Source organism: Mustela putorius, unplaced genomic scaffold, assembly GCF_011764305.1.
Source record: "Mustela putorius furo isolate JIRA1106 unplaced genomic scaffold, ASM1176430v1.1 tig00000450_pilon_pilon_pilon, whole genome shotgun sequence".
Lineage (NCBI taxonomy): Eukaryota > Metazoa > Chordata > Mammalia > Carnivora > Mustelidae > Mustela > Mustela putorius.
The window spans coordinates 1,327,822-1,348,932 of record NW_025421385.1 but is presented as its reverse complement, the minus strand read 5'-3'; the positions used below and the strand labels follow the sequence as shown (position 1 = coordinate 1,348,932).

At 59.1% G+C, this 21,111-nt stretch overlaps 1 protein-coding gene across 2 annotated transcripts in view; it reads left to right on the top strand.

Annotated features, from left to right (window-relative positions):
* SMOC2 (SPARC related modular calcium binding 2) overlaps positions 1–21,111 on the top strand; it is a 138,299-nt gene that overhangs the window by 22,191 nt on the left and 94,997 nt on the right. For both annotated transcript variants that reach the window (XM_045080005.1, XM_013044334.2), the window contains exon 2: positions 18,225–18,396. In XM_045080005.1, coding sequence (XP_044935940.1) covers positions 18,225–18,396 — 172 coding nt within the window. The remainder of the gene's footprint in view (positions 1–18,224; positions 18,397–21,111) is intronic.

Below are 21,111 nucleotides of genomic sequence, written 5' to 3'. Positions count from 1 at the left end.
GAGAAGAGCGGGAGGTGAGGTCCAGCCTGCGAAACGGGGGTGTGTCCTGAGGGCGACGGACAGGAGGCTGAGGTTAGCCCGGGTGGACGGACCAGCGCCCCGGCTGGCCGGATGTCTGCAGCCTGGCGGGCGACACTTGTCTGGTAGGAGAAGATGAAGTCCCGGGCGGAGGGGAGGGCGGGCTGGGGATGCAGGTGGCAGGTGGCAGGAGCCAGGCTCCCTCCAAGCCCTGGGATGGCACAGCAGGGTGGGGCTGGCGCCCTGGGCCCAGTAGGACAGGTGGGACCAGGGTGTGGTGGGGACCGGCTGACTTTGGCAGTCTTGGGTGTGATGACTTGTGGTGTGACGCAGGGTGCCAGGCTCTTCGCGTGTCCCGTGTCCCTGGGCTGCCCGCAGAGAGCCACGGGGTGGGTCTGTCGCTTACAGACTCAGAGGAGCTCGCAGGTGCGGTGGGACCAAAATAGAGCTTGAACCTGGGCACCTCGGTTTTGTTCTCAGTTATTGTAAACTGTGGCGGGCGGCTGGGGCTGCCCCGAAGAGCGTGCCTGTGTTTCTGGGGAGTCCATCTGGACCCGGCGGTGACGGGGGTGACAGGAATGTGTGCCTGATCGGCGACGTTCACCGTATACATCGGGTCCCTCATTAGATGACAAGGGGGCGCAGGCCCGGGATCCGTGCCCGCTGTGTGTTGATGGATGCTTGGGGCTTAGTTTTGCTGTCACTTCTAGTAACTCACGCTTCGTCTTTCTTTACTGTCTGTACCGTCCACTGGGTGATGGGCGCGCCGTCACGTATTTTCCCTACGGTGGAAGTATTTTATAGGTTAAAAATAACACGTATTAAAATGATTTTTTAAAAAAGAACAGTTGCCAAGGTCCACTGGGGGAATCTGGAAACAGAAGAGTCTCTCTCCCGTGTCATCTCGCCCCAGGGGCTACACATGGTGACGCCGCGGGGGGTCCTTGTGTGATGCGTGCGCGTCCGTGTGCTGGCTGTGCGTGCGCGTCCGTGTGCTGGGTGTGTGTGCGCGTGTGTGTGTGTTCGTGGGTAGGTACGTAACCTTGGGATCCATTCTACACTTCAAAAAATTTTGTTTTAAAACTTTAAATATTTTTGTTGGAAAATGGTTTCTATACCTTTTACATGATTTTAGTGGACTGTTCCATTTCTGATGCGTGGATTTGTAGAAATTTATTTATCCCAGCCTCTGTGGTTGTATTTGATTCTTTCAGACTTACTTTGCTGTTAGAGATTAGACACAACGAGCAGGGCGGTGCATGATGTGATTTTTTCTTCCCGTGTATTTGGGGAACGGAGTCACACATCTGCATTCTAAAGGCTTCTGATGATGTCTGGAAGCTGTCGTGGTTTCGGGGCCGCGGAACTCGTGGAGTTGTTGGAGCGGCTCGGAGCACGTCACGGCTCACAGCTCAGAACCAGCTCATCTGCTGTTCCTGGTTTTCGATCTAAGACTCCGTATGCTTGTTACAGGCTTTCTCGTGTGGCGCCGCTGAGGACGTCCCTCCTTTAACCGCGGTTGGTCTGAATTAGGGTAGTTCTGTCTCAGTTAACTTCAGAAGCTCCGTCCCTGCCGTTTCTTTTCCTGCAGCTCCGCACGTTTCAAATCCTGATGTCATGGGGGGCAGCAGGGTATTGGCCCCACAGGAACAGCCATTCCCGTGGACGCTCCAGCCAGCCCACGGACGAACCCGGGGGTTCTCAGACTGGCGTGCGGCGCTCAAGCGGGGGGGAGGCCCTGCAGGAGAGCGGCCGACCAGCAGCCCGCACCGGCATGGCCTCCCGCCTCGGGCTCCCATCGCTGCCGCTCAGCGGCTCGGTGTGCAGAGCGTGGAGCGTTCTCACTCACGCGGCGCGCGGCTCGACGCAGTCCAGTCACTGGTCTCTCGCTGAGGAGTGTTTCCGTCACCTCTTTTCTTCGAGGACCTTTGGAACGTAACTGAGCCCTTTCTTTCTCCTGTGTCCGCGTCGGGGCCGGGCATGAGAGGACAGGAGGGAATGAGAAGCGTGTGCTGAAGACACAGCGGCCCAGCGGGGTCCCGGCCGCGGGGCAGCGGCTCACGGGGAGAGCGTGTGCACACGTGGGTGTGCGTGTCTGTGCGTGTGCACATGTGCATGTGTGTCTGTGCGTGTGCACACGTGCGTGTGAGGGGGCGGCTCACTGGGAGAGAGCATGTGTGTGTGTGTGTGTGTGTGTGTTTGTGCACAGACACACATGTGAATGTAAGTGGGGCAGCAGCTTGCTGGGAGAGAGCGTAGGCACGGATTGCGCCCACCGCTGGACGCCGGATCGAAGCACAGTCATCAACCACCGCTCTGGGCCTTGGAGTCTTTCCCTCCTGTTGGGAGCAAAGGCATAAGCCCTGCTGGAGCGAGAGCCGTGTGAGTCTGGACCTGCTCCGTGTCCCGAGGAGGCTGAGATGCCAGCGGTGGAAGCCTTCCCGGTGAACGAAGGGTGACCATGGCTGGGTCAGTAGAGGGGAGCTGGAGGGTTAGCTGAGTCCCCGGACACGGAACTCCTCCCCGGAGAGGGGGTCGGGTGGGCGGGCCAGCCGGAGGAGGAGGGCAGGAGAGTGTTTCTAGGGAGCCGGATGGAGGTGGCCCCCTGGAGCAGAGTGTGCCTGTGCCCGGCATGCTGACGGGTCGACAGGAACGGGGCTCGTCTGAGGCAGTCGGCTTCCCGCTCAGCCCTCCGGCTGTGCGGGACAGAGAGCCGTGGTGCAGGGCGTCCGAACTCTGGGAGAGCAGCGGCGCGTCTAGTCCCGTGGGACGTCTGGTTTCGAACTGCTCAGGTTTACAGAGAAGGATTCCGCCGTCCATCAGTGACTAAAGACCTAGAACGGACTGACGTTCGTGCGTGCTGCCGAGACCATCACGCGTAGCCGGTCGTTTCTAAATACGTTGGGACGTGTTAATAGACTACGTTTACCGGGAGTTCTGCTCCGCAGAGCAAAGGGAATCAGGAAATGGGAAATGCTGGTAGGTTCTGTGTGTTAGTAAGAAAAGTGAGGAGTTTCCCTATGGGTTCCGATGGCTCTTCATCAAATTTGAAAGTATTTCATGTAAGAGGTTAATTCTGTAATATCGGAGTAACTCCGAGCATCTATGAAGAGACCGTAGAATGTCTGGGGGTGAAGACAAGACTTAGGACGGGGCTCGCCACTTCTCCTCCCCGGCCCGCGTCTTCTCCGCACCTCGCCGTGGGCACCCCTGGTCCATTCCGGGTCCAGCCCAAGAGGGCTACGCCCGAGAAAGCTTCCGAGTCTGGAGTCGCCGAGATCTGAGGGCACAGCGGGGCGGCCAGGTCCTGGCTGCGGACTCTGAAGGCAGCTGTTTGTCTCTGCCCACGGACAGCTCCGGCCCGGGACCCTCATGTCCCCCTCTGTTCCAGCACTGCTGTGTCCCTTGAGGGAGCCCCGCGGCTGTGCTGGGGGTTGGGGAGGGGACCGTCGGGCTGGGGAAGGAGGTGTCCCCTGCCTCTGTGTCACGGACATAGGGGTGACCAGTGCCACCGAGGCTGGTGTCTGCGTGGCTTCCATTGGAAAGAGCTGCTCCCAAGGCTTCTTTCCTCAGAGCCGCAGGGGCACCCAAACCCGTCGCGGGGCACCCGTGAGTCCGTGGCAGGGCGCTCGGAGGCCGTCTGGAAACCTGACTCCTGGGCACCTCTGCTGGGGTTCTCTTGGGTGCCCAGGGTCTCACCAAACAGAAACTCCTGGTTCCAGCTCTCTGCTGTCCAAGTCCACGTCTGCCACTTCTCATTGTGGAGCCAGAGTCCCGGGCGAGCCCTCAGCCTGCATGGTGGCCTTTCCTGCACGAGTCACGGATGCCAGCGTCCACGGGATCAGCCTGCAGGCCGCGGTGCGGGCAGGGGCCCGTTCTAGTGCACACGGGGCCTCTGTAAACGTCTGCAGAAGCTGTACCCAGGCTGGCCAGGGTGGACTTGCTTGGTGGTTGTGTTTCGGCGAATTCACTCATTTCTGTGCCACATGTGAGTGGACAGAAGGCAGGCGACGTGTGGGGGGGCAGGGAGGGCGCGCCTTCTGGCAAGGAGACCCGGCGTGTCCTCAGACCCTGCAGAGACCGCCGTGTCTGCTCCCGTTGGTGGGCGGGGTCCAGCTGGGACAGCAAGTACGTGCCCTGGCCTCCGCTGTCCCCCGCCCACGGGGACCGCGTCCCCCGCGCCCAGCCCTGTCCCCCCTCCACACCGTGCTCACCTTCTCTCGGCACACGGAGCAGACCTGCGCCCTTTGCCTGGCTTTCTCCTCTTACCCCGATGGGCTGTCGAGGCGCCTGTCCTCTGAGCCCCATGCCCCCTGGGGGACAGGCAAGGCTGGCCCTCCGTCCTCCCCTCCTCTCCGTGTGCGCCCCTGGAGCGTGGCCACCCAGCTCCTGGCGCCAGTCGCCCTGCCAGAGCCCCTCTCCTCGGCACTCGGCTCTCGCTGGGCTTCGGGTGCTGTGTCGAGAGCGGCTGGCCAACGTGCATGGCCCGTCTCTGGCTCATAAACCATTCAGCCCTCTCCTCGGGCCTGCAAACGTCTGTGGTGTGGGAAACGGAAGACGCAGAAAAGATGTGGGGGCTCGGCTCTGCGCAGGGAGGCTCGGTAGCGCTCGTGGGCTCTGCGGACGCCTGGCCCGTCCGGTCTACAGAAGGGGCCGCTACAGTGAGAATGTGGAAACCCGCGATCAGAGAAGACAGATGTGGCGCTAAACCTACATACAGATGTGGCTCGCTCTCCCCTTTTGAGTAGTTTTTTAAAGATTTTATCTATTTATTTGACAGACAGAGAGAGACAGAGCCAGCACGAGCCCATGTGCGTGTCTGTGTCCAGATTGCTCTGTCCTCTAGGACGACGGTCCTGGCGGAATAAAGGCTCTTCTTCCCCAAACGCGATTCAGTTTAACTGAACTACTCACCTCGGCGGCAGCTCTTTCCCAGCAAGGCTGCGTTCTGGGTCTGGGAGTTAGAACTTCACATACGGATTTTGGGGGACAGAATTCGACCCAGAACACTGGCGATCGGATGCAGGGGCCACAGGGGGTCACGTCAGCAGATGCTGTTTCCAGATACGGTCGCAGTCGCAGGTACCGGGGTGAGACAGGACGTTTCTGAGGGAAACATCAGCCCACAACGTCTACACGCCCGATCCTGTCTGTCGCCTCCTGACCCGCAGCCTTGCTTTCGTGGGTCTGGGGCAAGTCCGTGTGTGAAAGGCAGTGAGGGGGCGGCCTGACCTCTGAGCACTCTGGGAGGGGAAGGCACGGGGACCCCAGTCCCCAGCCGGCAGCTCCAGGCACTTCGGCCCAAGGATCCATGTCTAGGAGGGAAGAGGGACCGGCCCAGAAGTATGAACTGCTGTGCCAGAGGAGGTGGCGTCGGAAGGGGTGACAGCCCCACACAGGGTTGGTTGACCCCTAACAAGCGTAGAGAGCATGGCTTCCGTCCACGGGCCCCTGGCCCACCTACGCTGGAGAGCACCGTGGGACTCTGAGGCAAGCAGTTGGCGGAAAGAGTTTCGTGGTTTTAAAACCTGATGGACCTGAGAAATGCCCTCGTGCCCCGGTTTTACTTTTATTTACTGTTGAGAGAGAGAGCACGTGCCCAGGCGGGCAGGGAGAGGCAGAGGCACAGCAGACCCCCAAGCAGGCTGAACGTCCAGCTCGAGCTGATGCAGGGCTCCATCTCCCGACTCAGAGATTGCGATCCGAGCTGAGGTCAAGAATCCGGCACTTCACTGACTGAGCCGCCCCGGCACCCCTGGCACCCTGGTCTTATAAGTGGTGAAGTCGGCCTCACATTGGGATGGAGCTGTCCCCGGGCAGCCTGGGCCCCGGCTTGGGAAGCCTTGGGACGGCAGGTGGGCAAATACGGCGGCCATGCCGTGGGCGTGTTGTGGCCCAGCCGGGAAGCCACAAGCTTCTTATGTGGTCGGTCTCCCCTTCAGTTGGCCACAAGCCCATGGCCGCCGGGGCCGATGGGGTCTGGGGTCTGCCCTTCCCGCTCCCACTGGGGCAGGACGTGGAGGGGAGAGCCCTGGGTCTGTGTCACTTACATAGGGTGGGGACGTGCCTCCCTCAGGAAGGACGACCGTGCGCAGCCCTGGGTGTCACTTCTGACAGCGGGAAGTGTTTCTGATCATCTGGTAGAATTCGCGCTGGGTCCGCCCAGGTCGTGGCCAGTGTTTCCCCTGTCGGGCCCTCCCTGTCTGTCTGTGTGCGGGGCCGTGCTTGGTCGGGGTCGCGCTGGGGCTGGGGAGCCGGAAGGACGAAGCCGGACAACGGTGTGGAGCAGAGGACTGACCTCATTTCAGCAAAGTCACAGCTTTGCGCCTGTGGCGTTATCGATGCTGAGTTTCCCGAGTGCACGAGAACCGGCCGGGGAGTGAAGGGCAAGTAGAGAGTCTCTGAGAACCGGTCTGCAGGGCTGGGGGCCCAGGCGCCTCCTGGGCAGCGCTGCTGGGGTCCGGCCGAGCGCGCGTGCGGAGAGCAAACTGCGCACATGAGCCGTAGGGATGTTCTGATCCTACCAGACACCGACAGTACAGTTGGATTTATTTAAACAGGACAATGTCTCCTCCGTCTTCGACCAGCGTGCGAAGCATCCCAGCTTGTATTTGAAGAACTACTTGTCTCGAGTGGAAATGCACACTCTGCGCACACTCAGCTTGTATTTGAAGAACTCCTTGTGGAGGCGGAGAAGGTTCTGTCTCGAGTGGAAATGCCCCTGTGTTCAGAGCAGCCCGTCGCGGGGGCATCCTCGTGGCCTCTTTCTGTGCACTCTGTGCACACTCGGCGCACACTCTGAGCACACGCAAGCACACTGCGCACACTCTGCGCACACGCTAGCACAGTCTGCGCACATGCACGCACACTCTGTGCACTCTGTGCACACCCTGCGCACACACATGCACACTCTGCACACACTGTGCACACGCAAGCACACTCTGCGCACACGCACGCACACTCTGCACTCACGCAGCACACTCTGCGCACACTCTACGCACACTCTGCGCACACGCACGCACACTCTGCGCACACGCACGCACACTCTGTGCACACTCTGCGCACACTGCGCACACGCAAGCACATGCTGCGCACACGCTGTGCACACTCTACGCACACTCTGTGCACACTCTGCGCACACGTGCGCACGAAGTTGCTCCAAGATGCTCTCCCTTTCCTATACCTACCTCCCGTCCAGGCCCCTTAGGTTTTAGTCGGGCTCTCCTGGGGGCCTGAGGAAGGGCCGCCGTGCCTGCCCACGCCTGCCCGTGCCCACCCACACCTGCGCAGACGCCCGGTTCTCTCAGCTGCCACCACTCCCTGGTTCATCGGAAGCCGGCCGGGTCCCCCTTCAGAGACCGCCCGGGGCCGGAGGGAGACTGGGAGGCTGCAGGGGCCGTGGGAGCCCCCGGGGCATCACGGTGACGGGGACATTATTACAGAGCAAGGTCGGGGAGCTGGACAGGCTTCTCCCTAGGTTCTGGGACGACAGTGGTGGCGGGTCAGCCACACTGGGGGAGCCCACACAGAGACAGGGGCAGGAGGTGGGTCACGGGGGACAGCTCGCCCCCAAGAAAGGGCGCCGGCACCGCGACCGGCCCGCGCTCCCTGGCCAGTGCTGCCATCCACACGGCGAGGGGCGTTTCTCCCATTGCCCACGCCGCGCCCGCTGGCAGCTTGAACCCGGGGCTATGGGAGGAAATTCATGTCCCTGGGGATGTTTTCTTGAGTCTTTCATAAATTGCTGGGCAGGTAGTTTCCAAGAAGACTTGAATAAAGACGACACGGATGAACGCATAGATGCTCAGAGGTGGTCTGTGAAGGGCGCTGGCTGGAAAGCCGGTCCTCACCAGTGGACAGTTGGGACAACCCGGTTCCCGTCACTTTGACAAGGTGCCACGTAGCCATGGTGCGTGGGGAGGCCGGTGTTGCAGGAACGGGATGCGACTCTCACGTGCGGGACGGAGCCAAAGAAAGGCTTCAGGAAACGACCTTCAAAGTATGAAGATGTCTTCAGAATGGACCTCAGTGTGATAAGATTGGGCCCTGTGACGGTTTCCTTGCCTGAAATTGTGTTAGTTTGATATATAGTAACATCAAAATTTTAAGTATGTGACACGCTGGGTGGTTAAAATCATTTCAGATGAGCATGTTGGTAACGCAGAGACGCACACATGTGTTTCAAAAATTGCATAAACCCTGCCCCCCCCACCCCCAGTTAAATGGCAGCAGAGAAAACCTCCTCCATCGCCATGCACTCCAGAGTTAAATGCCTCTGTCCTCACGGGGTCCTCACTGGTTTTTGCCATCCAGGGTTATTTGACGTGAGCTCCTAACGGAGTCACTCTCTGGAAAACGTCACAGGTTTCCATGCAGCAGCCACTTCTGTGAGCTTTGCACGTCACCGGCCGTGGAATCCGAGTGTTAGGAGTGTGGGACTGTCCCGATGCTATTGGACAATCCTAAACTCAAGTGTGTCTCTGTTTCCATTACAAACCTCACTGTTTTCTTGGTTTGATGGGATTCCCAGCATATCGGTCCACATCTTGTCGAGCTTCTTAAATAGTCGTGGCGTATGCTGGTCAGAGTTGCGTCCCCTCGCAGACGGTCCCCGTGGCTTCACTCGCAGTGCGATGGCAGAGTGGGGCGTCTGGGGCCGGGAGGCTGGACGCGGGGACAGGCGCCGTGGCAGTCCTGTCCGTCTCCCCAGTCAGGGGCTTCCAGGGACGTCAGAGACTTACCTCTTCCCTCTCCCCTTGTCCTGGATTTCACACTTAGCATTTTTCTGGACTTCCACTGAAATGCAGAGAAAGAGCCCAGCAGAATCTTTTTGGGTAAGTGAAGCTTCACTGGAAATCTTTCCTGGACGCATCTCCCTGCCAAGAAGATGGGAAAAATGTGATAAAGGTGTTGGAACGGAGCCGTGCTCAACTTGGGATGTGACTGATGTTCCGGGGCAGGGAGCCCCGGCGCTCAGAGCGGACATCATCTGAGGGCGTCTTTCTCCTAATGTTGCTGTCCTGGCCTTCTGTCCCCCGATGCCCGCACAGCCCAGTCCCCGAGCTGCGCCGCCAAAGGTGCAACTATTGGTTTGCCCTGACTCCTAGGGTTCCCAGTTCTCTGGCCACAGGACGTGTCTGTTGGCCCTGCTAGATCAGGGCACTGGTTCCTGACCCCCAAGTTCTGAAGCTGATTGGCCAGGCCGTGTCCATGCTCTGAGTCATGGAATTCGGGCTCTGCCCATCCCGGGAACTGCCGGCGTGCTCCTCCCCCGACTGGAGGCTGGGGGCTCTGGGACCCCCACGAGGGCAAGCTGGATTCTTTCATGAGCGTCTCCGGCGCTGCTGGACATTCACCCAGGGCCGTCAGCGCCGAGTGCAGGCAAGGCTGCGGGGTTTGCTTCCAGAGTTTGGACACTTTCCTCGGAAAAACCCCAAGTTCTCTTTGTGTCTCTGTGGGACACTTGTTTCCCTGTAAGTGTGGGTGACGTGCACACGATGCTCGGTTCCAGACGCCTGGTTGACAGGGGCCCCGGGAGCACAGAGTGAAGCTGTTGTTTGGGGCAGCCCCGTGGGCTTCGGGGGTGAGGCCCAGCGTCCCACGTGTCCCCGTGCTCACTCACTGCCCGTGTCGCAGCATCTTCTCACTCCGCTGCTTCCCTGGCTTGCCGTCCCCGCACGGGCTCTGCCTCCCTCCTGCTCTTTCCCCTGCAGTGGCCCACGGTGGCCTCGGAAACCTCTCGATCCCCTCGGCCGACATCACCCACTTCCTCCTCCCTGGAAGAAGGCATTTCTCTTTCCTTCCTAACTAACATTGTGAATCTCAGCATCACTTTTTCAAAACAAGGTTCTTCTGTCAGCATTTTGCCGTGGAATTGATTTTTAGTTGTCCTTTTGCAATTGTTCTAAAACCGTAGGCTCTAGGAGGCCAGACGAGGGACTGACCGCCTCCAGGCCTTGCTTCCTGGCGGCAGTGCGCGGGAGAGCCGTCCTCGGCGAGGGAGACACCGTCGCCCGCGGTCGGCTCTGGGCTCTCAGAGCAACCGTGTGGCGAGAAACTGGAACTCCTTCATTCTGTTGTTTAGTTTACTTAAATTGAATTCATTAAGCTGCGGTGCGTTGTCAGCTTCAGAGGTGGGGTTTGGTGTCCCAGTTTAGTGTCCCAGTGCTTGGGACACCACGGGTCTTCCTTCCTGCCCGTCCCCCGGCTGCCCAGCCCCCACCCCAAGTCTCTTACGGTTTTATCATCTCTTAAGGTTTGTCTCCCTTTCTGATTTTGTCTTGTTTCTCTTCCCCCCCGTTCCCCTGGGAGGAGCACCCGAATTTTAAGTCTCATCTAATTTGATTAATTTCAGTACACATGGCGGCATGCAGCTAACGGTGTCCCCACACCCGATGTACGGCTCGAGGCGACAGCAAGCTGCGTGTTCTAAAGGCTTCGGAGGGACGCCTGCCATGCAGCCGTCATGCTCCCCTGAAACACCTTTGCTTGGAGGAGGCTTGCGGGTTAGAGCGGCGAGTGGGTTCTCCCCGCACAGGCACCTGGCGGAGGGTGACCCGGGCGCCGTAGTGACAGGCGTCAGGTGACGGACTCCAGCAGCGCCAGCTCTAGTGAACGTGGGGCTTCCAGACGGTCCCACCCACCTCAGGGTTGCACTTACGCGTTGCAATGATGATGACAATTTGGGGTGCCGGAGTGACTGCCGTTCAGATGCTGCATGTCCAAGAACCGTGAAGAGAATTCCCGTGGAAGGATCCCATGCCTTGGCTATCTCGTGACATGCACCAAGACTGTAAAAAATGTGAAGAATTTGTTCTAATGTGCAAACCAAGGTGAGAGGGAGAATAAGCCCTTTTGTCTTCTGAGGACACCAGACATGACCGGCACCGCCTGCCTTCGAGGCGGGAGCTGATGAGAGCGGAGAGCGGGACGGAAGGCAGCCCCCCTGCCACACGTCCCCCGAAGCTTCCTTTAGAGGCTGGTCCTGTGTTTCGGGGGAATTACTGCAGCCTTGGGCTTGAGGCCTGGGAGAGATGACCCAGCGCTGGCGCCTTTGGGCCGAGGACCCTGGCAGGCGTACTTGCAGGAGGCTAATCGCCTGGTTCCCGAGTCCTTGCTGTGGTTCCTGTGGTGTCACGGACTCGCTGGGTGACCGGCCCTGGGACCCTCTGTCGCTTCTTCAGTTGAAGGGGCACCTGCACCTGGCGTCCCCTGAGGGCCCGGGTCTCTGCGCCTCTGTCCCCGCGAGCCCCTCCCAGCCTCCAGCCCCGACAGCATCATTCCGTCTGCACTGCCCCCAGCCCGTGAGCACAAGGGATCGGTTCTCTCCATAACAAGAAAGGGACTCGGACCTCCGCATCTGTTTCTTTCCCCTCGGGGCGTGGTGGTTGTGCTGGTTGGTGGCGATGAGTATGGGGGAGAGGAGGGTCTTCTCCTGCCTCTGCTGAGTGCGTCTCCCTTGGGATCCTGGCTGCTCTGCACACTGGGGATGTCCCAGCAACATCCCGTCGTCCGGCTTTTTCGCACGGCACATCCTTGTTAGAACCTGCTTTGTGCTCGGACTTGTCGGGGAAACCTGCAGGAAGCAGACCTGTGGCGATCGTGAGCCCTGCGACCCTGATTGGCAGGGGGAGCCCCTACTTTCAGAATCCAGGTTGGGCCCACGTCTTGTCTGAGGAAGTGCGAGATGATGGACACGGGGAGGAAGACGGGGATTCGATGTAGCGGGGGTGGAGACGAGGTTCTGGGGGTCTTGCTGGCTGTGGATGCAGACCCAGACCCGGTGCCGCTTGGAGAGCAGCATCCCCGGCCCTGACGTGAGGTACTCCTTCCCCCCAAGTGCCAGCCCAGTCGGAAGCATCCGGTGCGCTTCCTGGTACCCCCTGTCCTCATGCCCGCTTCCGGGTGCTGTGGCAATCTCCCCGTGGCCGCGTGAACAGGTTGCTTCCAGCCAGGGCTCGTGTCCTGGTTCCTGATTCCTGCCTCATGACGCCCACAGTGGGAGCAGTTTCCCTGCAGCATGTGGTCCCCACGGAGGTCCGGCCAGGGAACAAGTGATCTGCTGTGTCAGCCTCCGGAAGACTTCCCTGGCTTCGCAGGTTGCCCTCTAACAGGCATTTTAGCGTACTTTGGTCTAAATGCTTCGAAATGAGCAGGAGCTCCAAGAAGACACTCCGGCCTTTGAAACTGTCATGTCATCAAGGAAATGCATCCGGTCATCGAGGAAAGCAGGACACAAAGAGAAACAGCGGCCGTGTGCTGCTCCTTCCGCCACCTCCGGAAGTGTGGAGTGCTTGGGGGAGTCACAGATCCTGCGGAGCCCCTCTCGGAACACGGGTGCCAGCTGTGCCCACGGCCCACGGCCCACGGCCCACAGCCCATGGCCCGTGGCGGGCACCTCCAGCCACGCGGCTCCACGACACAGGTCGGGCCGCTAGTGGTCGCACGACCTCCTTGGGATATCTGGTTTCACCCTGGTCTGCAAATCAGGGTCCCTGCGGGGAAGACCGGGGGTGCACGCGGTGAGCCAGTCCCTGGCGGTGCCGTCAACACAGAGCCGTGGTGATCCCGGTGTGCGGATGGGGGTGTTGGGGACGCGGAGTCTGGCAGGGATTTAATCCCTCTCATGTTCACTTTTAGACACTTCTTGCGTAAACTTCCCCGTCACTGGGAATGGTTCTCCAGGTGGAATGTTCAGTTTTGGCACCGCTGACGGGCAGAGTGGATATCTGAGCTTTTGTGTGCCTCAGTCCACCGATGCTGGGATGCCTGCCAAGTAAGGCATGTGCCGCAGAGGCCGGTGGACGGACAGACGGATGGAGCATCCAGTCAGGCAGCACTGCTCGTTCGAACAGTCACCGCGGGGCGTGCCGGCCGGGGCTTCCTCCTGGGGCGCACGTGTCCGTCCATGGCCTCGGCTCGCCCTCGCCCCTGCACTCCTGCCTCCGGGCACCCCACCCCCTCCCTTTCCTCCGCCGTGTGCCCTGGCCACTCTGGAGTGAGTGCCGCAGGGTCACACCAGACAAGCCTGCATCGAGCCCCGGCTGCACACCAGACACCTTGTGGGGTGGCCAAGGCCACATGGGGGAATGTACGTCCCCACTAGCCTGTGGGGTGACGGTCCCGTGGGCCCCCGGGGGTGCTTGAGTGTCCGCTCTAGCGTCTCCCCGTGCCAGCCTCGTGCCGATTCATGAGGCTGCGGCCGAGAGGGACACGTAGATCGTGACACATTTGACATTTGGTGTGTCCCTTGATTCTTCCTGGGATTCTGGGTTAGCAAGTGGCACTGGGTTGTCCCTGGAATCAATGGGGATCGTGCCCCAGATCGAGTGAGCCCTCTGTAAGCACCGTAACGTGATGGGAAGTCTGGTGGGACCCTCGGGTGGGGGTGTGACAGCTGGGGCTGGAAATCCTGTTCCGTGCCGTCTTCTACAGGGAAGTAGAGTCGAAACCGCCGTGTGCAGACAAGTCACGTCTGATGCCGGGAGCAAGGACGAATGTTGACTAATGTGATTGATTGATTGATTGATGTATGTTTTGCCAAAATCCTTCTTGTCTTAAGGCAATACCATCCACATCGTTTTTTGTTAAGGATTTTATGATAACCAGGTTCTCACTGAATCTCAAATTAACATGAACCTGGAACAATGAATAACCCAAGAGATTTCTTGACTTACCTCCAAGAAGCGCTAACAAGACGCAGAAATGCAAGGACATTGACGTTGGTGTTGATGCGGGAGCAGGTGCGGGAAGCAACCGCAAAGGAAGAGTTTGGGGCAAGGAGAAGAGAGCAAAGCAGGAGGCCCAGCACCCGCCCGTCCCCCGCGCGGGCTGGAGCCAACCCGGCACCCGCCCGTCCCCCGCGCGGGCTGGAGCCGAAACCTGCCGGCGGAAGGAGGTGTCCCCAGAGGAGCCAGCAGAGTCCCGGGACACAGCGGGTCAGGGACCAGCGGCCAGCCAGCGGTCTACAGAAACACTCGCAGGGAGTCTCGCGTGCATGCCGGTGTGAAGGCGGCACGGCCAATAAAGAGGAGAATGACGGTTTCTAGGCTCCTGCTTTCACCTCTGTGAGCCGGCACTCTTTCCATGTCCTCACTGACCAGAGAGGCATCCGGAAACTGCGTCCCGGAACGTCTCATCCAGGCTGTTGGGACTGTGTTTCCCCTGGAGGCTTTCAAGCCCTGAGAGGTCTTTCTTGGTTCCCCACTGAAAGTGGACACTCCTCCTGGGGTTGGCACTCAGAGGCACTGCTCTGGCCCCCATGTTACCCCTTCCGTCACCTGTCAGCCCCTCTGGTGGGTCCTCCTGTCACAGGCAGCCCCTCAGCATTGACCCGGAGAGAAGGGATGGACCTTAATTTGTTTCCCGCATGTTCGTTGAAAAACCTGCTACGTTCTCTTGACCCGGTGATCATGGGGTGTCCCGGCGACCCGGTGATCACTCGTGGTTCCAGGTTTGCTGCCCCCTTAATCTCAGCAGGCAGGCCCTCCTCTGAATCCCGCTGCCCTGGAGATGAGAACGGTGGAGAACAGTCCCTCAGTAATTATCCACTAAGTTCCGCTGAAGCTGGTCTGACTCGGCTCGGCTCGTACTGCTTCCAGCGCGTGAGGGGTGATCGCAAAGGCAGTCTTGCTGGGAGAAGCGCCCTGGGGCAAGTGTCCTACTGGCTCCACTTTACCCTTTGGGGCGGGTTGTAGACAGGACAGGTTCTCCCTTGGCCCCGCCGATCCCGGTTCTCTGGCTTACTGCGAAGGCAGGAACTCCTTCCCGGGCTCGTGCTCCTGACCGCTCGTGCTCATGCCCGTCCTTCGGTCGCTTTCAAGATCCTTCCCTCCTGTGCCCGGGCGGGTGTGTGCCCTCCCCGATGCCCTCACCGTGCGTCTGTTCCCTGGCCCCCAGGGTGAGTCTCCTCTGCAGATTCCGCAAATGCACTTCGAAGCTGTACTTACTTTCCAGTGGGCTCTGATTTAGAAAGTTCTCACCGCGGAACTACGTATTTCTTGGTGTTATCCCGTAGCATAAACAGTGAAAAAAAAAAAAAAAGCCTTAAATCAGTGTCATGGAGGGAAAGTCCAGCCGTTTAACCCGTTTCTTCAGTGTTTGGGTTTGGTTCTAACTTTCCTCCGGCTGACACCCTTGCGTTGTACTAAGCGAAGTACAGACCATGTTTCTGATGCATTAGCCCCGGACCTACTACCTCTGCCCCGTGCAGGGTCGCGCGGGCGCCCTCCGTGACTTCCTCCCGCCTCTCCTTGTACGTGGGCACAGCGCCACGTTGTCAAGACACAGACACGGGGACCCCTGGCACTCTGAGGTCTCGCTTCGTGTCCGTCGGTGTCTGATTTCTTTCTAAATTTGGCAAATTACCTTTTATCTTAACTAGTTTGAAGACCCTCTACCAAGTTCTTTTAATAAACAGTGAATTCTTTAAAAGAGGGCTGTTTTATTTTCCTCTAATGGGGTTTGTGTGTCAAAGAACAAACAGCCCAGGTAAGAGCTCACTGTCCTCCGCACACCATCTGCCTCGGAAGTGACTGTGGTCAGCGGTGGGAAGGGGAGCGACGTGTGTCGAGTGTGTTCTCTTCTTTCTGATGAAGGAATGTGCCCCTGTTCGTTCCGCACCATTAAATTATCAGGGATTATGGTCCAATTCCCAACGCCAGAACCCTGAGCCTTTTTTCCTCTATTGTGCGATGTAGACGCCATCTCTCTCCTTAGGGAAAAGGATGACTTCAGTGTCTTACCGCAAGGGATCTGGGGTTTCAGGAGACGTGAATAGACCCCCCTTCCAGGCCGGAATTAGGGACCGGTGTGGCCTTCGGGCAGGGCCGGTCCGGTGGGCGCTCGGTTCACCTGTGCTCTGTCTCCCGGCTCCGTCTGTCTCTGTTAGTCTCTGTCTATCCGTTTGTGTTTCTGTCTTTCTCTGTTTCTTTCTCGATTTTTCTCTCTCTGTCTCTGCTCTCTCTGTCTGTCTTTGTCTCTGAATGTCTCTCTGTCTCCCATTTCTGTCTCTCTGTACCCCTGTCTGTCCCCTGTCTGTCTCTGTGTCTCTCGTTTGCATGACGCTGCCCTGCAGGGCCCGGCTGTGCATGTGAGAGGAGCTTTGCGGGAGCAGCGAGGCGCGCAGAGAAGCTCCGGGGAACTGGAGGCCGCGTTTCCGTGGATGCGCTCCCCTAGTTTCCCTGCTGTGGGGTGTCAGCACGTCCCGGGAACTCGGCAGCCCCGGGGTGCACCTCCGAGCTGGAAAGTTCGAGCACATTTGGGCAAAGAGAAAAAAACTGGGCCGTAAAACTCCATGGAGACAGAATTCTGTCAAAAGATCGCGTGGGCTTGCCTTGCCCATTTTTGAATAAAAGAACAACGTTCCACACAACGTGAGAAAGCAGCGATCTGTCTCCACACGTCTCTCCGCTGAGTGAGCCCGAGCAAGTTACAACAGCGCGTCCCCGCCGTGGCCCCAGGCCCCCCGGGAAGACCCCGCTGCCTCCTGCCCCCGGCACCTGTCCCCGGCTGGAGCCTTCATCCGGACAGCGAGAACAGGACCACCTTCCCCAGCCCCCGCTGCTGCTCTGGGACGTCTGAGCGGCACCTTCCTGGCCCCGGTGCGCTCGGCCCTTCCCTCCCAGGACCCGACCGGGGGCGCCAGGCCCTGCCCGGACTCCCTGTGGGGTCCACCCCTGCTCGGGTCCTCCCTCCCTCCACGTCTGTCTCCGAGTCAGCTCTGGGTCACTCTGGAGCAGAGCCGGCGAGGACCCCAGAGCCTCCCGGGAAAGCACGGCACCTTTCAAAGAACGAGGTATTGAGGGGCGTGGACCGCACGCGGCACCAGGCGTGGCGCGTAGACAAGGAATCTTGGAGCACTGAGAACATGAAATAAAACAAACAAACAAAAAATCAGAAAAATGAAACAAAAACAAAAAAAGAAGAAAGAGCAATGAAGTATCTAAAATTTGAGAATTTCCTTTTTTTCTCGTCCTGAAGAGGGAACAAGTGGACGAGACCCTTTACCTCCATAAATCCCGCTGGGACAAACGAGGCCAAATAAACCCGTTCAGTGCACACAGTACTCAGGGGCCAGCCGCCCCCACGCAGCACGCGGTCATAGCCACAGCTCTGGGCACCGGGGGGCTCTGTCGGTGAAGCCTCTGCCTTCGGTTCAGGTCGCGAACATGGGATCCTGGGGGCGAGCCCCACGTCGGGCCACTGCTCAGAAGGGAGTCTGCTTCTCCCTCTGACCCTGCTACTCCCGCGGCTTTGCTTTCTCTGTCTCAAATAAATAAGTAAAATTTAAAAAAAAAATAGCCACATCTCTCAGTTTCCTATTTTCTCCTTCCTTGTTTTCGCTTGGCAAACTGCTAGTGCTCCAGAAGTCAGAGAAAACCCTGTGGGGCAGGGGGTACACCAGGGTGCAAAAGGCAGGTGGAGATTCTGTTTATTCCATGTACAGAGCCTTCCCGAGTGCCGCCTTCCTGCTCGCTGCTCTGCCCGAGAGATGGGGGACAGACAGGTCGGACTGGAAATGTCCTCCGAGGGCGGGGGAGGGGCAGATGGGCCCCGGGAGACACGGCTGGCCCTGCAGGGTCATGTCAGGGTACCAGAGCACCAGGGCAAGCACAGGGACCCTGGAGCGGGCGACGGGAGCACGGTGGCTGCAGAGGGGCTGTGGACGGTCCTGGGGGCTCCCTCACGCGGTCCTGCGCTCGCGGATGCCTGCAGTCCTGGGTGAGGGCAGGCCCCGCCATCGGCCACGTAAGGCTGGGGGGTGTGCGTACGTGTGTGGGGCTGCCGGCCGTGTCACGGCCATCCGCGGCCTCCCTGGCCTGGTGTTTATGTAGAGACGGCCAGCTAGCTCCAGCAAGACCCGAGAAGGGGTTACCTGCCACCCGGGCCCCTCTTGACTCACAGGAGCAACCTCCAGGGGGGCGGCAAGATGCGGCGCGTGTGGGAGGGTTCTCGCCAGCGAAGTCACGACCGAGAGCACGAGCGTTGAGGACCAAGCAGAATTCCTGCACGTCCGAGCTGTGTGCACCCTTTAGCGCGGCCGGCTTGAGGGTTCGGCGGCCCAGGGCTCGGGGCTTCAGGGACCACCGCTGCGCTTTGGGCCTCACTCCGCCGCCGTGTGTGGCCTGGGCAGACTTCTGCTTTCTGCGACTCTGCGGGACGCCTCTTTACGTTTGTCTGGCTTCTTGTTTTTTCCCTCCCCCAAGTTCCTGCGAGTCGATCAAGATAAAGACAAGGACTGCGCCCTGGACTGCGGGGGCTCCTTACAGAAGCCCCTGTGCGCGTCGGACGGCAGGACCTTCCTGTCCCGCTGCGAGTTCCAGCGCGCCAAGTGCAGAGACCCTCAGCTGGAGATCGCGCACCGAGGAAGCTGCAGAGGTAAGCGGGGCGGCCGGTAGCACGATGGCCACGCACGTTGTTTTCTCCTCTTGCTAATTTTTATAAGCAAACGCTGAAAGGTTTTCAGTTTGTGGGACTTTCTCGTGGTGTATAGGAAGAGGAATTTCTGTGAGTCCCGGGAGCAGAGGCATTTTTGAAGCTGTTTAATGCTCTTTCCTTGGGGTACTTGACCAGGACACCGGCTGCTCTGACCGTCCCCGGGGACCGTCCTCGGTTCACCGCACCTCGTTTCTCCTGCCAGCTCGCGGGACCCACACAGCCTGCGCCCGCTGTCCATGAGTTCCCTTCCCACGGACGTTTCACGTGTAATTTCTGATTGTCCTGATTCAAGAATCAGATTTCAGTGTAACCAGCACAAACACCGAAATCCTTCCTATGTTAATGAAGGGTTTGACTCGGCAACATATGCTGACATTTCCGGCACAAACGGTTGCGTTCAGAAAGGGATTGACCTTCCTTTTCCTGTTAGCTAAGAGAAAAGACCAGAGTAGAGCCGCCTCTGAGATGAGGTTCTGCTCCGTGTCCGCGTGGGCCCAGCAGGCCCTCAGCGAGGTGGAACTTCCTCGGCCACCGCAGGCCGGGTCTCGGCTCCTGGCTCCAAGCCTGGCCCCGTTCTGAATCACCTGCTCGTCCTTCCTTCCCGAGACAATCGCGGTACCCGAGGGGAACACGTCCCGGCCATTTCTGCACGTGACTAAGTCGGCACCCTGCCTGCTCCTGCAGAGCCCCCTCCTCGGCCCCACGGGAGAGCTTGGCCCGCAGACCCAGGCTCCCATCGTGACCAGCACCGGCGCCCACACTGGGGCTGGGGCTCGCCCGGGCCGGATCCTGTCCGCAGGCACCACCCGCGGGTTCTAGTACCTGGGTGTTGCCCATACCGGCGCTCACGTGCTCACGAGGCTTTCTTTCCACCATCATGCTTTGTTCAGAGTCCAAGTGTTTTAGACCCTGAGCATTTAAAAGCCCCGGAGGGGCCCTAGTGTGAGCTGTGGTGCGTGGGAGACCCTCTGGCCAGAGACACTGGGAACGCCCTCTCCGTGCGGGGCCAGCAGAGCACTGCCCACTGAGCCCCTTTCCTACCCTGTGGTTGGGTGCTGCTGCCCGAGCGGGAACCGCACAGAAGGTGCGTCTCCTTTTCATGCAGGAAGCCAGGCCCCCAGGGGAGGCTGAGTAGAGACACGAGGACGGGGGACACGAGAGGGCACCGCCCTAAGGAGCGCTGGAGTAGCGCGGGGTGGCGGTGGGGGGCTCTGCTCTTACTTAGCGGGAAGTGGGGAGCCCCAGGGAGTTGAGGCAGAAAAGGGACGTACGCTGACTTGTGCGGAGACGCGCCGCTCGCCGCACCACACCCCCGGCCTCCCTCCCGTCTGCGCTGGTCCTTGGCCTGGGCACGCGGGCTCTGGGCATCCGCCGGGTTGGCCCCGGTGAGTCTCCCCCGGACCTGCCCCCGGAGGGATACGCGAGGTGAAGGGAGCAGCCGCTGCGGCAGGAAACGTGGCTTCAGCTCCGTTTCAGTAAGTTGCTGCGTTTATGAAAATGCGATGAACAAAGTATTTGATTTTACTTGAAAGGAAGGCTCTGTGGTGGGGGGGGTCACACCGGGGGGAGGTCGCACCCGGGTCCGAAGACACTGGGGGTCTGACGCCACCGCCCACCCACGGGGTGCACAGGAAGGCTCTTCTCCCAGCGCCGGCCCCGCGGACAGCAGCGCGTTCTCAGGAGAGACCTGTAGTTTTTGTGAACAAAGCCCATACGATTTATAACTTAAGTTTTACTTTATTAGGGAAATATAATTTTAAAATGTTAAAGCACAGATAGGAAATATCTTTCATAGAAGAATGCCATGAAAGGTGAGATAATCCAAGTCAGTGGCATTAGAAAGGATGTCACGGAGTCACATATACACGCGCACGTGCCTCCCACAGTGAAAACTACCTCCAAAGGGCGCGTGGAGGCAGACGCGGGGTTCTGGGGCCGCCACGACTCACTCGGCCTCTCGTTGTGTGATGGAAGAAAGCAACGCATAACTTTACAAAAAGAGTTTTGTAAATGAAAGATGATTCTTTCTCCTTAAATATCCTTCCCCAGTTGTAGAAAACAGAATATGATTCATCAAACCCCACCCATCTGGGTTTCCAGGGTTCAGCACGGTCCTCAGACCTGTTTTCTCAGTGGCCGTTAGGTTTCAGCAAACTGTGCTGTTTCTGATTCCTTTGGAGAAAAGAGACATGAAGGACGTCAGATGGTCTGGACGAAGACCCGGACACACGCGGAACCTTTGTTCCTCAAGCGAATGATCGATATTCCTGAAGCAGCTTCCATGTCTGGCTCTGAAATCACTGCTCAGCACCCGCCGAGCCGTCCCAGGATTCTGGTCACTCGGTGCAGGTGCGCCGCAGAGACGCGCCATCTGGGCTCCCCAACAAAACGAGGCCAATCAATGCTCTGGTTTCCCAGTGTGTGCGTGAGTTCTGTCTACACTACCCTGCAGTCTACAAGTGTGTACAAGCATCGCATCTAAAAAAACAACACACATATCTCGCTTACAGAAGACGTCCGTGCTGAAGGGTGGCAGCCCTCATCTGAGTTTTCGGGAACGCACGTGACCACAGACCGCCCCACGTCATCACCATGAAAAGGACTGAAATATTGTGCGAAGCACCAAAATATGGCTCAGAGACAGGAAGTGAACAC